Source organism: Stigmatopora nigra, chromosome 19 (genome assembly GCF_051989575.1).
Source record: "Stigmatopora nigra isolate UIUO_SnigA chromosome 19, RoL_Snig_1.1, whole genome shotgun sequence".
Lineage (NCBI taxonomy): Eukaryota > Metazoa > Chordata > Actinopteri > Syngnathiformes > Syngnathidae > Stigmatopora > Stigmatopora nigra.
In genome coordinates this window covers 10,860,869-10,874,221 of record NC_135526.1, presented here as the reverse complement: position 1 = coordinate 10,874,221, position 13,353 = coordinate 10,860,869, and the positions used below count along the sequence as shown (strand labels likewise).

General features: G+C 38.8%; 1 protein-coding gene across 10 annotated transcripts in view; it reads left to right on the top strand.

Annotated features, from left to right (window-relative positions):
* The window catches only part of tiprl (TIP41, TOR signaling pathway regulator-like (S. cerevisiae)), a 40,476-nt gene extending 28,594 nt beyond the window's left edge, over positions 1–11,882 (top strand). For 2 of the 10 annotated variants that reach the window (XM_077740820.1, XM_077740818.1), the window contains 6 exons: positions 172–271; positions 3,084–3,200; positions 4,000–4,122; positions 6,197–6,259; positions 8,472–8,565; positions 10,544–11,875. In XM_077740820.1, the coding sequence (XP_077596946.1) occupies positions 172–271; positions 3,084–3,200; positions 4,000–4,122; positions 6,197–6,259; positions 8,472–8,565; positions 10,544–10,644 (598 nt within the window). In that variant the 3' untranslated portion in view covers positions 10,645–11,875. Of the gene's footprint in view, positions 1–171; positions 272–3,083; positions 4,123–6,196; positions 6,260–8,471; positions 9,631–9,911; positions 10,324–10,543 lie in introns of those variants that run through there. The other 8 variants (XR_013329805.1, XR_013329807.1, XM_077740821.1 and 5 more) reach the window with 8 other exon arrangements.
* The last annotated feature ends 1,471 nt before the right edge of the window (positions 11,883–13,353 follow it).

Sequence of the window (13,353 nt, the reverse complement as noted above, 5' to 3'; positions counted from 1 at the left end):
AAATATTGCACCCAGCACCAGTTTATATGGATTTAACGTTTATTGCCTTTTTTGTCAGCCACTGTGTTAATAATTATGCATGCATGTAGGATTTAGTTACTGAAATATTTGATGCAATACTAAGAACACCCACTAAAACTGTTGGCACTTTTCTCTTTAAATTTCTTTCAGAGTTCCTTCTGAACACTCTCAAGAGGTGGTGAGACCATACGATTGGACATTCACCACAGACTACAAAGGCACTCTAATTGGAGAAGAAATGCAGATAAAGGTGAGACTAAACATTTTAAAAAGAATAATTTTAAAAAAAGCCACTGCTGTCAGAAAATTAATACCAATGATCCCCTCGACCCCCAAAACCTCTCGAGTTGTTATATCAATAGGGCTAAATAGTATTGGGGGAAAACTGACAGTTATTTTTGGTGTTTGATATATGTTGGTTACATTGATTTTGGTTTAATTAATAAAAGGGCCTATATATATTAATGAACATATACATGTAAATATGTGAGATTATAGCCAAAGGATTATTTAAATCCTTAGTCTCTTGTACAGGTTGATGTGGAAACACTAAATAAAATCAATAAGGCAACAGTACGGCGGAAGAAAACAGATTATAGAAACGATAATATACACAAATAGTACAGGTCCGAACAGGATTGTGATAACAATGTTGTTCATCCAACAAATTTGCTTTTGTGCAAGTACATTACACTGTCAAGACAATTCCCAAATTCAATGGCTCAGACCACACTATCATCAATCGTCTGCACCCATTGTTTCAAACTGCATGTGTTATTGAAGAACTCCTGCAGATGTCCTAAAGGAAGAACATGTTTTTCATTGTCATACTTGTCGTTGTCCGCTACCTCTTCTTCTTCACTCCCCAATGGGAATATTTAGACGAGGTCCTCATCAGTTGCGGACTGGGAGTTCTGATTGGCTCTCGAGCAGTGTGTTCACGTCCTCTTGTCATGCCAGCTTTGCGGTGGTCGGTATCTACAGCTGAAATTCTCAATGCTGGTTATTTTTATTTCTAGTGGTTAGTACTCGCTTGGTGTCCTTAGAAAAGGAAAGGGATATTGTGGCATCACTCAGAAGAAGAATGATGTTATTTATTTTGAGGATTCGACCAAACCACAACAAAATGGAATGTGCATAACATGTCCTTTGGCCATCTGTGAATGGTTTCCAATGCTTAATTACCTTACACTTAAGAACATGTTGGTGACTGGGTGCTAAGGGATTCGTTGACACACAAGGACCTTGCACAAGAAGTGAAATAAATGAGCGATCAGAGGAATAACACACTAAGGCAAAAACATGAATTTAACTAAACAGGACTTTAACTAAACAGGACAGAATTATGAATCTCAGATGGACATTGTCCTTATATAACCCAATGCACAGAGCACTACCATTAATTCCCTCTGCTGATTGGTGGTGATCAGGATAAAGAACACCTGTGAATGTATCATGTCTGTAATTGAGTTTTTCTGGATTTCTTTTTTCTTCCAAGATGCCGCCGCTAGGCTGCAGCCAGTGGCAGTAACTGTCCGCTTTTATTCATTGTGTCTTACAGCCTTTCTACCTTTTTTTAAATGACATTTTAATATTTCTTAATACATTCCTTTTTACTTTACTATGTACTTTGTTTTTTACTTAAATATTTATACAACTTTCTTCTATTAGCTTGGTTTCTTTCTGCCAGTTCCTTTTTGGAACCATTCAGCCATGCTTCCGCTGCCAGACAAATGGGATCAGCTGTGAACAATACACAGGAGAAAGAGCAACACCTGCTGGAAATCCAGAGCTGGACAAAAGTGCCATGAGAGGAAGCAACGCTTCAGACCAATCATTTCATCTATTATTCGGGGGAAAGTGAGATCCCTCCCCAAATAAGTTGGAGGAGCTTTTGGCGCTTTCCAGGTCGAAAACGGAGTATCTGAAGTGTTGTACTCTGTTGCTGTTGATTCTTCAGCTCTAGACTACTGAAGGACTGTACGGCTAAGCTTGGAAGAGTGATTCTGCATATTTGCCACCTCGGTCACAGTATGCAGAAGTTCCCCACCTTGTGGAAGACTTCCTGTGTGTGGTTCCAGTTTTATCTATCTCTACAATGTCTTTTTCTTGTGTCTGTGTCCGTTTTTGCTCCTGCAAACAAGATGGTAGCTCAGGTGATGGTAGCTCAGACCCGCTCAGGTGGTAGCTCTGTCCGCTCTTGCTTGTTTAATGTTTTTGCTGCTTTTCTATCTTTTTTAATTTCATTTCAATTATAGAAAAATATTTCCTAAATAACTACCATCGGCTAGAAATTTGGGTATTCCGCCTAGAAATACCAAGGAAATCTAAGGTGTGGACAAGTCTTTTGGTTATTCAAATAAGATGGCTCCCATACCTTTCCTTCTGCTGAGCAGAAACTCTTATGCTAATTAAGGCGTTCAACAGGAAGGGACATTTGAATCACTGTGGAACTTGTCTTTGTCCTCCCTGGTATTATTTAGAAAAAGTGTGCTTTCTGTCATGTGTAATTTGTTTTGTTGTCGTCTTTTGTGGTACAGACCTGGCATCTTTTGTGTTTCTTTGACCGTGTCCACTGGATCCAAATCGGGTTGATAGTATGGACGTTTCCCTACACATCAAAGTGCCTAAATTTAGCACACTTGGTCTTCACCCAAGATGAGGAAAAGTCACACATTTTCATGAAAAAAATAAAATAAATAAATAACCAGTACTTTTAGGAACACAAAACTTTTTCAACATGAAAAAACAACTTCCCTTCCCCCTGCTGATTCCTTAGGTACAGGCTACATTTACATTTGAAGTGCTGCTATTCACAACCAACAGAGGTGAAAATGCAAATAGGTACATTTATGAGCTACTGAGTCAAAGCGAAGGCCCCCCCATATAATTTGCCTTTCACTTTGTGCTTTTTGCTTTGTTGTTTTCCAGTACGAAATAAAATAAAGTTCTAATCCAATGAATGATTAACACATTAGCCACTTTTTGACAGGAGTCTATATCTCTCTTTCTGTCTATAGATTTCCCCTAATTACCTGTCCATGTGTCTTTTTGACTTAAAGGTGACTGAGACGACAGAGAGGATTAACATGGAAAAACTTAGGACCCGTGAACAAATCATGTTCTTTGATGAGGTCCTACTGTTCGAAGATGAACTTCATGACCATGGTGTATCAATGATAAGTGTTAAAATTGTTCGTACTAATTTGATACGTCCATATCATTCATACCAAACTTTTTTTTCTTTCAAATAGCGTCTGTTTTATGTTAGTAATAGATGTTACTTGTCATTCTCCTTGGAAGAAAAGACAAAAGAAAAGTTTTTCCACAATGTAATACAAAAACAGAAATCACTTTTGGGGGCGGGGGTGTTTCTAAACAACATGGCAATATGTGTGTAATATATACTATATATGTATAGCCGGCGGCTTGACTGTTTAGCACGTCGGCTTCACAGCTCTGGGGTCCTGGGTTCAAATCCAGGTCGGTCCACCTGTGATGTTTGTTCTCCCCAGGCCTTGCGTGTGTTTTCTCTGTGCTGCCGTACTGTACTGCGGTTTCCTCCCACTTTCCCAAATCATGCATGGTAGGCTGATTGGACACTCGAAATTCTCCTTACGTATGAGTGTGAGAGTAAATGGTTGTTTGTCTCCTCGTGCTCTGCGATTGGCTGGCCATCAATTCAGGGTTTCCCCCACATCTGGTCGGAAGTCAGCTGGGTTATTTACAGCACCCCCTGGAGTGAGAGAAGGAGAGGGGGAGGGAGAGAGAAGAATCTAGATTTATATGTTTATATTAGTTACAGAAGATGACGAGTTTGACAATTTTGTAGATATTTCAATGATTTCTTGTCTATTGCCTAGAGTACCGATTACCAGGGTTAGCTACTGTACTTATCCCCTTTCTTGGTCAGCATTCTTATACTGTATTTCAATGTCAGCTGTATAAATTTCACAACATTTTCTTAAACTGTGACACGCGTGTGTGTGTGTATATGTGATCCAGAGGGTGATGCCTACCAGTTTCTTCACTTTGCTGCGTTTTTTCTTGCGAGTGGATGGTGTGCTGATAAGAATAAATGACACACGGCTTTATCATGAGGTAAGTTTACAGAGAATAAGGCTTAAAGGGAACTCTGATTAAAATGACATTTTGATTATCTGATCTACTACATTACAGTGTAAACTCTACTTGAGGAATATTCTACATATGAAACAAATACTTATCTAGTGGTTATGATCTTAAATACTAAAATGTAACGTTACTCGGTAAAGACAGACGGCGGCAATGGAGTGAGAAAAAAAGACAGGGTTGACGGACGTGCTCGTAACATATCAAACTTTAAATTTAACATAAATCAATTTAGGCTACTGTTCACAATTCAAATTTTGGTTTCACGCCACCAGAGCGTGTCACAGGTCCGGGTTTCAGATCACATGACCCTCAGGTAAGTCCGCTCAGGTTCAACCGGTAGATATATAATCATTAATCCTCATGGCCAAAAATTAAACACTTTCTCACTATTCACTAAACTTACAAAACAAATTTCAATAAATAGAATTCAAAGAGACAGAGAGAAAGTGACAGAAAGAGACAGACAGAAAAACGGACAAAGAGACAGACGAGCGAACGGAGATACAGATGAACAGAGAGAGAGAGAGACGGATGCAGAGACAAATGGAGGGAGAGACAGACGGACAGACAGAGAGACGGACAAAGAGACAGACGAGCGGACAGAGAGACAGAGTGAGACACAGACGGATAGAGAGACAGACGGAGAGAGACAGATGGGGAGAGACACAAGGGGCAAACATTCGCAGCACAATGTACCCCAGTGGCCATCCAGCCAAGCACCGACTCCCCGCAGTCGCTCAAGCACGGCTGGGATCATATCTGTCAGGAGCTGCAAAAATGTCTTCAAATTATAACAGACTATTTACTGAAAGAATCTTTACATCTATTATATATTAAAATGACTTGTCACCTGTGAAAATGACACGTGTGAAAAAAATAGTGTTTAATTTATTATTTTATTAAACAAACAAACAAAAACAAGACTCAAAATTTCAGGATATTGTGTTGTGTATGTGTACATGACCTACTTTAAGGTTGTTTTTACCAGTGCTGTGGGTCAGCAAGAATCACCAAAATGATTATTGTAGTTGAGTGACAAATTGATCACAAATTAACAATTAAAAAATAAACTTGGAGACCAGAAGAATAAAAATAAAAGATATTACCCCATCTATTTCTTTGCTCATCTCGAGATGTACTGCCAGCCGCTGACATATTCCTAAATACAAGTACGTCGTACGATGTGCTGCCCGTCCTTTGAATTCAATATTCATATATAATGTACACATACGCACGTTCTTGCTACGTGAGAAAAAAACACTGGAAGACTTACTAAAAGACAGACTAGGGGGCTTAGAGAACATTACCTGAAAATGCCATGGAACACACTTATTCTAGTAATGTGTCCCAATAAGAACAATATTTTAATTTTAAATAATTTCCCATTATTTTAAGAAATATATATTCAAAATAATTTGCTCAGTTTAAAGATTTATCTCAATGTTTTCTATGCTGGTGTAAATTACAGTACATTCTGTTATAACTACTTTTTTCTTCTGTCATTATAGTACTTACTGTAATAACTACTTTGTTTGGCCGTAAATAAATGCCCTTCTTATTCTAAATGAATGTTGTTATCTGTAAGGGGCCGTATATGGCCCGCTGGGCGAGATTGAAAAACTTGTACACACATGACCGGGAGCGGGGCGAGCGCGTTCGCACAACGTCCTTCGGCTGTCTATCCGGTTGGCGAACTAGTCATTTGGCTAATTCTACGTTCGACCAGATACACCCTCGGCGAGTTGGCCTTCGCCCAGACGAACGTCTTTAGGCAAATAGACCGTGTGCCGAGAGAGCCAATACATAAGCAACTCTAGCACGACAATTAAATAAGTTATTTCTATTTATAGTCTATTTCATCCGTATTATTTTCTTTGTTTCGCGACTGAGTCATAAAAGTTTTTAGTATCTTGTAACAAAGGGTTTCCCATCAAAGCTTTTTACATTAAGAATTCATATGTAGAGTCATTTCCAAGTGAAGATATCACTATATTGTTTTAATGCAAAGAGGCAATATGTGACTTTTTTTTGCTGATTTCAGGCTGGACAGAAGTACATGCTAAGGGAGTTCTGCACAAGGGAAAGCAGCATTGCAGAATTGAAGGTAAGACTTTCTATAGCAAAGTAAAGCCCACATTCAGCGTATTCACAGTCGCTGGCTTTAACAATGTTTTTGAAGTCCAAATAAAATAAAATATACAGTGCTTTAATTACAGAAGATCCCCTACTTATGAACATTCAACTTAAGAACTAACGGTACATACGAACATGTCAGCAAATTGCGATTTATGTCGAAAAATGTTCGGAAGTCCGATTTTGTATTGCGTGCTTTTTTCTGAGTAGTGCTTTTTTCCGCTGCTAATACTGACGCCTGGAACTCTGAGAACTCAGCTCACCCAGCATCCACCTTCCTCTGCCCAGTTTGTTGCAGTGCGGAAGTGGGTAACGCATCTCCAGTGCGCAAAGAACCTTTTTTATTTCTACGTTTAAGTATTTCGTGCATACATTATTCAATATGGTTGGTGAAAAGCGAAAGGCTTCTAGTGAGGGAGGTGTAAAGAAGAGGCAAGCAATTTCGTTTGAAACAAAAGTGGCAATAATAACGAAGCTTCATGCGTGTGAGAAAGTGGTGAGCGTTGCACGGGAATCTTGAATCGTTCGACCGTCAGTACCATTTATAAACTAAGATCGATCAGCAGGACCCAAATATTTAACGCTGCATTAAGGTTGCAAATCAATTGAATGATGCCATACAGGGCTACCGCATTTATGATGGAAAAAAAAGAAGAAAACTGCAATTTTCATTAGATAGCTTCTTTCGGCCAGTTTCTCGTAAATCTCTCTCCATCTATCTAATATGTATACAGTACTGCATGTATTCTCTCCAATTTAATAAATGTTTTTTTTTTCAGTACAAACCAATGCTGGTTACTTATACAAGCCTCAAACATACAAATGCACTTATATAAACCTTAAATATACTTTTATAGGCCTTAAACATAAATTATATTACAAAATATAGCACTGAATCAACTTCAATTTGAACAATTTCAACTTATGAACACTTTCAACTTATGGACAAGCGCTCGGAACCTAACTTGTTCGTAAGTAGGGGGGCGTATGTATTCACATCCTGACCTCTCAATTTAGAACTGGTAACATTTTGTTAAAGGGCCCATATGGAATTGCATGTTCTACTGTGTGTTTTTTTTTCCGGGTTTTCTGTTTTCCTCCTCATTGCAAAAACACGCACGGTATGCCGATTGGCCATAGGTATGACTGGGTGTGGATGGTTGTCACCTTGTGCGTCATGTCTGGACTGAATCCAGCTAGGACAGATTGCAGAACAGAGCCTTGTGAGGATAATCCTTTTAGAAAATGAATGAATGTTTTCCTAAATTATTTCCTCTACAGTGGAAGGCAGAAGTGGATTTTCTTCAAATATGTTACAACACTTTAATAAACTACATAATTGGTAAATTAGAATTCATTATTTTTCTTGTTTGCGTATTTTCACACCTATGAAATGCCCTGTTTGATAGGGTGCAGTCTCATTTGCGGGTACATATATTTTGTCTTTTCTCAATGCATTTGGGCAAAACTAAGTATGATCATGCTTTATTGACGTCAAAGGTACAGCGTTTAACATGCTTGGCTCCACTGTCAGTCAGAGACGTTTATTTCCGGGAACTTGATTTGGCGAAGGACTTTGAACTTTGGCGAAGGCTCGAACAATGATGGCCGACATTTGATCCCAGTCATCCACAATCCAGTGTAATTCGCAACATGGATCACACCCAAACCTATGATTCTCCCTGCTGTAATATTGGCATCGAATATTCATTCCAAATTGTCATGTAACACGTGCGACGCTGCCTGACCAAATAACAATGTTCGCCATTGGTTGGCAATCTGTTAGCAAACAAAGCATTCACTCCCACATTGTGACCGATAGGCTGTTTCTTTAAGTATTGAGTGTTTTTGAGGGTTAAAAGCACTGCAACCACACGGAAGTCGACAACCTTGCCACTGACCTGTGATGTTTTAAGTGGAATTACAGTAATGCGCGGGGAGGGTATTTTTAGGGTGATAGCAATAAGTAGCGTGCCGGCAAAAAATAAAACCAGTCACTTAAGTGTTCAGAGCCATAAAATACAAAAATTGAGTTTAGTGCACAGACAAAACGCATCGACCATTTTAGAGAAAATTTTGGAGTTTTAAGTGTGAAAATACGGTACATTTTGGTTAGGAGCTATTCTAATGTTTATACCCATGGTGTCTCAATTTTCAACCCCTACCCCTTTTACTTTTTTCAGAGCATTCCTGCTTCTCAATTCACTGATCCGAACGAGATTGCTCAACATTTACCCTTGAAGCTAAGACAATGTGAGAAGTTGGAACTACCCGAATGTAAGAGTGAGGCTGTTAAGGAACACCGTTAATACCCGGTCCGGTATTCCACTTATATTCTCCAATGAACTATAAATAAATACATATAGTAAATGGAATAGACAAATTTTTCTACCTCTGAAATATACAGGAAAAGATGAGAAAACATTTTTCCCAAGAAACGACCAAATGTAAAAAAAAATAATAATAAAAAAATCCACAAACTGCAATACATTTTCTCTACCCGGTATTCTTTTAAATTTTCACGGTATAGTTCAAGGATGTCGAACACGTTAGACACAACAAGCTAAAATTTTAACCTGTGAGAGTAAAAGAACCACACTATGCAGTGTCCTGCCAAGACAAACACCCACAAAAACAATTAAAATCATATCATTCACCAAAACACTTCCTTCATTGTTACAAAACAACTATCCAATCAGCCAAATATTTTTTAAATGTAATTTATTCTGTTTTTAATGGGCCTTAATAATTTTGTGTTTTAAGAGAAAATAAAAATAAGAGAAACGTAAAACAAAGCAAAGAGCCACTCTATCTACAAAATATGATTAAAAAGCAAAGACCCGCATTCAATTTGGCTGGGAGCCGCGTGTTCACCACCCCTGGTAATAGTGGCTTTCCTATTTTCTATCTCCCAACACATCATTGCCCCCCATTGGCTAGAGCAGGGGTGGGCTACTTATTTAACAATGAGCTGCAGTGGGTGTGGGTTTTTGTTCCAACCGATTGGAGAAAACCTTTTCACCAAACTGGTATCTGAGAAGTTCAATAAGCAGATTCTGATTCAGGTGATTCTTGAATCAGCTGAAAACTCATTGGTTAAACTGTCTTTGTTGGATCGGTTGGAACAAGAACCTGCACCCAGAGGGGCCCCCAAGGACCGGTTTGCTAACCCACGGGCTAGAGGAAAGCTGTGTTTTCCTGATGGCAAAATCAAAGTTAGCCGGTGTAGGCGATAACAAGCGCGTGATTGTGTTGGGTAGCGGTCACCGGGTTTGACGTGGAACGGCGCCAGTCCATCACGAAATTACCTTTTTACGGGACCAGGGCTGATTTACTCAGCCGGTGAGTTCCTAATTCCTGTGCTTTTTACCCTCGTTTTTTACAGAGTTGTTTCTTGAGTTATCCTCCGTGTGCATAACATAATTTTGAGTTAAGTAATGTCTACATGCATCTTCGTCTATGTTTACTTATCTGCCGCTCGCATTTTCACCCCATTGGAAAATGTCTTTGAATTTATTGTTCATTTTAATAGCTTAATAAATAATTTTCTTTTAATTTTTTTTGAATACGTTTCTCATACAAAATTGGTATATATTTTTTTCTGAATGGCTTTATCCTCATAGGAACACAAGGGGTGCTGGAGCCTATCCCAGCTGCCTTCGGGCATGAAGCGGGAGACATGCTGAATTGGTGGCCAGCCGATCTTTGGGCACGAGGAGACAAGGAACCATTCAAACTCACACTAGGGGGCAATCAAGAGTGTCTAATCAGCCTACCATGCACGTCTTTAAAATGTGGGAGGAAACTGGAGTACCTGGAGACAACCCACACAGAAAACATGCAAACTCCACACAGGTGAACCGACCTGGATTTGGACCTAGGACCTTCACTGTGAGGCCGACACGCTAACCGCTCATCCCTACTTGCCCTGCTCTAGTTTGATCTATAACCCGTATAAAGCATGATTTATTGATGGATTTGTGTGTGTATTGAAGAATATGACATTTTAACCAAATAAACTAATGAAGACTATGATCTGTTTTACTCATTCATTTTATTAGAGCTGCATTATTTCTATGTATTGCTGTTGTGATTATTAAATGAAGATATATTTTGCTTATTCATTTTAGTATAGCTGATTCATTTTGTATGTTACTGTTGTATTATTGAGCCCTTGTTTTAACTTAGTATCACAGACTGTTGAGGTTCCCCTAAAATGAAACATCCAAATTCCTTGTGCCTTTGCAAAGAACAGGCCCTTTGCCCAAAATCCATGTGAGGTTAACAGGAGGAGGCTCCAATGCGGTTCAGCCTGATAAGGGAGACGAGCGGTGTAAATCTTCGGGTCCAGGCTGATAAGGAGACGACCGGTGCTGACCTCCAATTCCAACAAGATGCATGGACAATGGACAAGGAAATCTTGAGGAAAGACAGACAAGCGAGAACCAGTCAACATCGTGTTGTTAATCAGCTAATGAATATTCATTTTTGTATCACTATAACTGGGCAAACTTGTGTGTGGACACTGTTCTTCTCATCTTCCGCTGCGCATAGACACACTCAGCGGGCTTATTACTTGGGAGGGGGACCCGGAGCTCTGAATAGAACAATTTGTTAGATCTGTGGATCCACTCGCTGTAGCCTGGTCTGTCTCCTCCGATGAACACGCTTTGTTGTTTGGCGGGAAAGGACAGAGTTAAGGAATTGGATTCAGGTGCTAAAACTTTACGTCTAACAGCATGTTAAGACTCGCTGCGTTTGTCAAAACCGTGCAGTGGAAAAATATGATTTTTTTTTAATGGTGGCCAGGAACTAATCCTAATAGATAAGAGTGAATTTCTTACTTATCTAAGTGTGTAAACTAATTTTATTTGCTAAAACTGAAACCAGTATTAATGTATTAATTGTTGTTTTTACATGATGGAAGCACCGCATGGCTGATTGGTCGTAAGGTAGGACGTCTTTGCATGTAATTTAAAAACGGCATTTATGGAAAAATTTTGCCAGTGAGTTTCCAGGTGCTCCCTGGAACACTTTTCCTGTCGTGACGGGAGTTATAAAATATCCACCATGAATAAATCATCCTTTATCTAATCTATAAGCATGATTTATGGATGAATGTTTGTGTGTGCGTGCACCTGGAAACTCGCTGCTGGAAATTTTTATGGTATGATAATTTCCAAAGTGTTCAGGGAGTAGAATTAAAGATAATGAAACAATTTTGGCTAATTCAATGTAAAATATGTCTGTAATTACGTAAAATGCAAGTTACGAAACCATGTCTGTAACGAATAAATTAGTTTATTCTATGTAGGTGAAGTTTGTGAATTAGTTATTTCCTATTTAAATGTTTTATTTTATTTTATTTATAGCAGTTTGTATGGGGTCATGCAGAACTTTTTCTCCCCTTTTCCTTATCATAGGTGAAGGACATTGGCAGGATTCATATGGCTGCTTGAAATTCTTGGAAATGCATTGGTTTTAATGTTTCAAAGGTCAGATTTGTTTTGTTTAGCGTAAAGTGCATTTAAGAGCTTGTAAATGTTCGGCACACATTGTTTTAAAGGAAAGAAAATAAAATGCATTTGCATTACATTTGTGTGCATATCTGAGATTTTTGCCATACTATCGTTCACAATTAAACAAAACTCAAATTGCAAGTATTTACACTAAATCCGTGTTTTTACCAACCTTTCTTTTGTGAGTCAGGTAAGTTGGTATAATTGACCTGAACCTTTTCGCGGTTCAGCATTCGCAACTTTACTGCTATTTCACACCTACAGGATGTACTGCCTGAAAGGGCGATGTCTCAGTTGTGGGTGTATTTTTCTGTTTTTTGTCCATACAAAAGGTGCTTCTTTCAAAGGAAGCGCTGCAATGGTTGTGCTAGCATGACAAACATGTTTGCTAGTGTGTTTGCTACGCTCAATCTACAGAGCTTTTTTTCCCCCAAATTGGTGCAGTTCACGCAGCAGCCAGTGGCAGTAGCTGTCTAGTCTTGTTTTACAGCCCTTCTATCTTTTTTTTAAATTACATTGTAAAATTTCTCATTTCATTCTTTTTTACTTTGAGTTGTATGTTATACTTATTACTTAAAGGTTTTTCCAACTTTCCTTGTTCTGTTAGCCTGGCCTCTTTCTGCTACTGCTTTTTTTAACCATTCAGCCATGCCTACGCTGTCATACACATGGGACTAGCTATTACAATACGCAGCAGAAGGACCAATTTCTCAATGCTGCCGGAAATTCGGAGCTGGACAAGTTCCGGGAGACCGTAAATAGCACTGTTTAGTAAAAATGACCCGGACATTTTGTCACCCAATGTTAAAATGTATCAATTGCATTCTAATTGGGTGAACATATTTGTTAATATCTTTACTAAAGGTTACGAAATGGCCGCTAAAAGTTTAAACCGAGTGAACTGAGTCACAATACTTTGAAAAATAAGTCATTAAATCCCTATTCACCCAATGTTAAAATTATCAATTGCATGCTAATTGGGTGAACATATTTGTTAATACACATCCGATATTCAACCATATTACAATATTTTGCCAAGACCCCATTATCAAAATAGGCTGTGAGCATACCTATATCATAGCAAAAAATATTTTTGCTCACAAGTTTGCTTCAGCAACTCCAAGGCCAATTGATGTCAGCAAACCCATATTCGTTTATCCATAAATTTAACCCTTGAAGCGCTTTAATTTTCCCCACTTTGTAGTGAGTTCGTGTTTAATTAGGTAGTGTATTTAGATAGTAACTGTCTTCCTTTTACGCCCTTCGTTTGTTTTTCCTTAGGTTATCCCCTTTGTTTTCAGAACTACACACGCAACACACAGGTATACCCTAGCCCAGGGGTGGCCAACCAGTCAGAGACCAAGAGCCACATTTTTTACCGTGTTACCGCAAAGAGCCACATTTTTTACTGTGTTACCGCAAAGAGCCACATCACACAGATTTATTGTAAATGTCACACACCAGCATAGTAATGACATAAATTGACTCCTACAGTACTAACAGCACAGGCCAGTCATTATCAACAATGAACATTGTGTGCACTGTC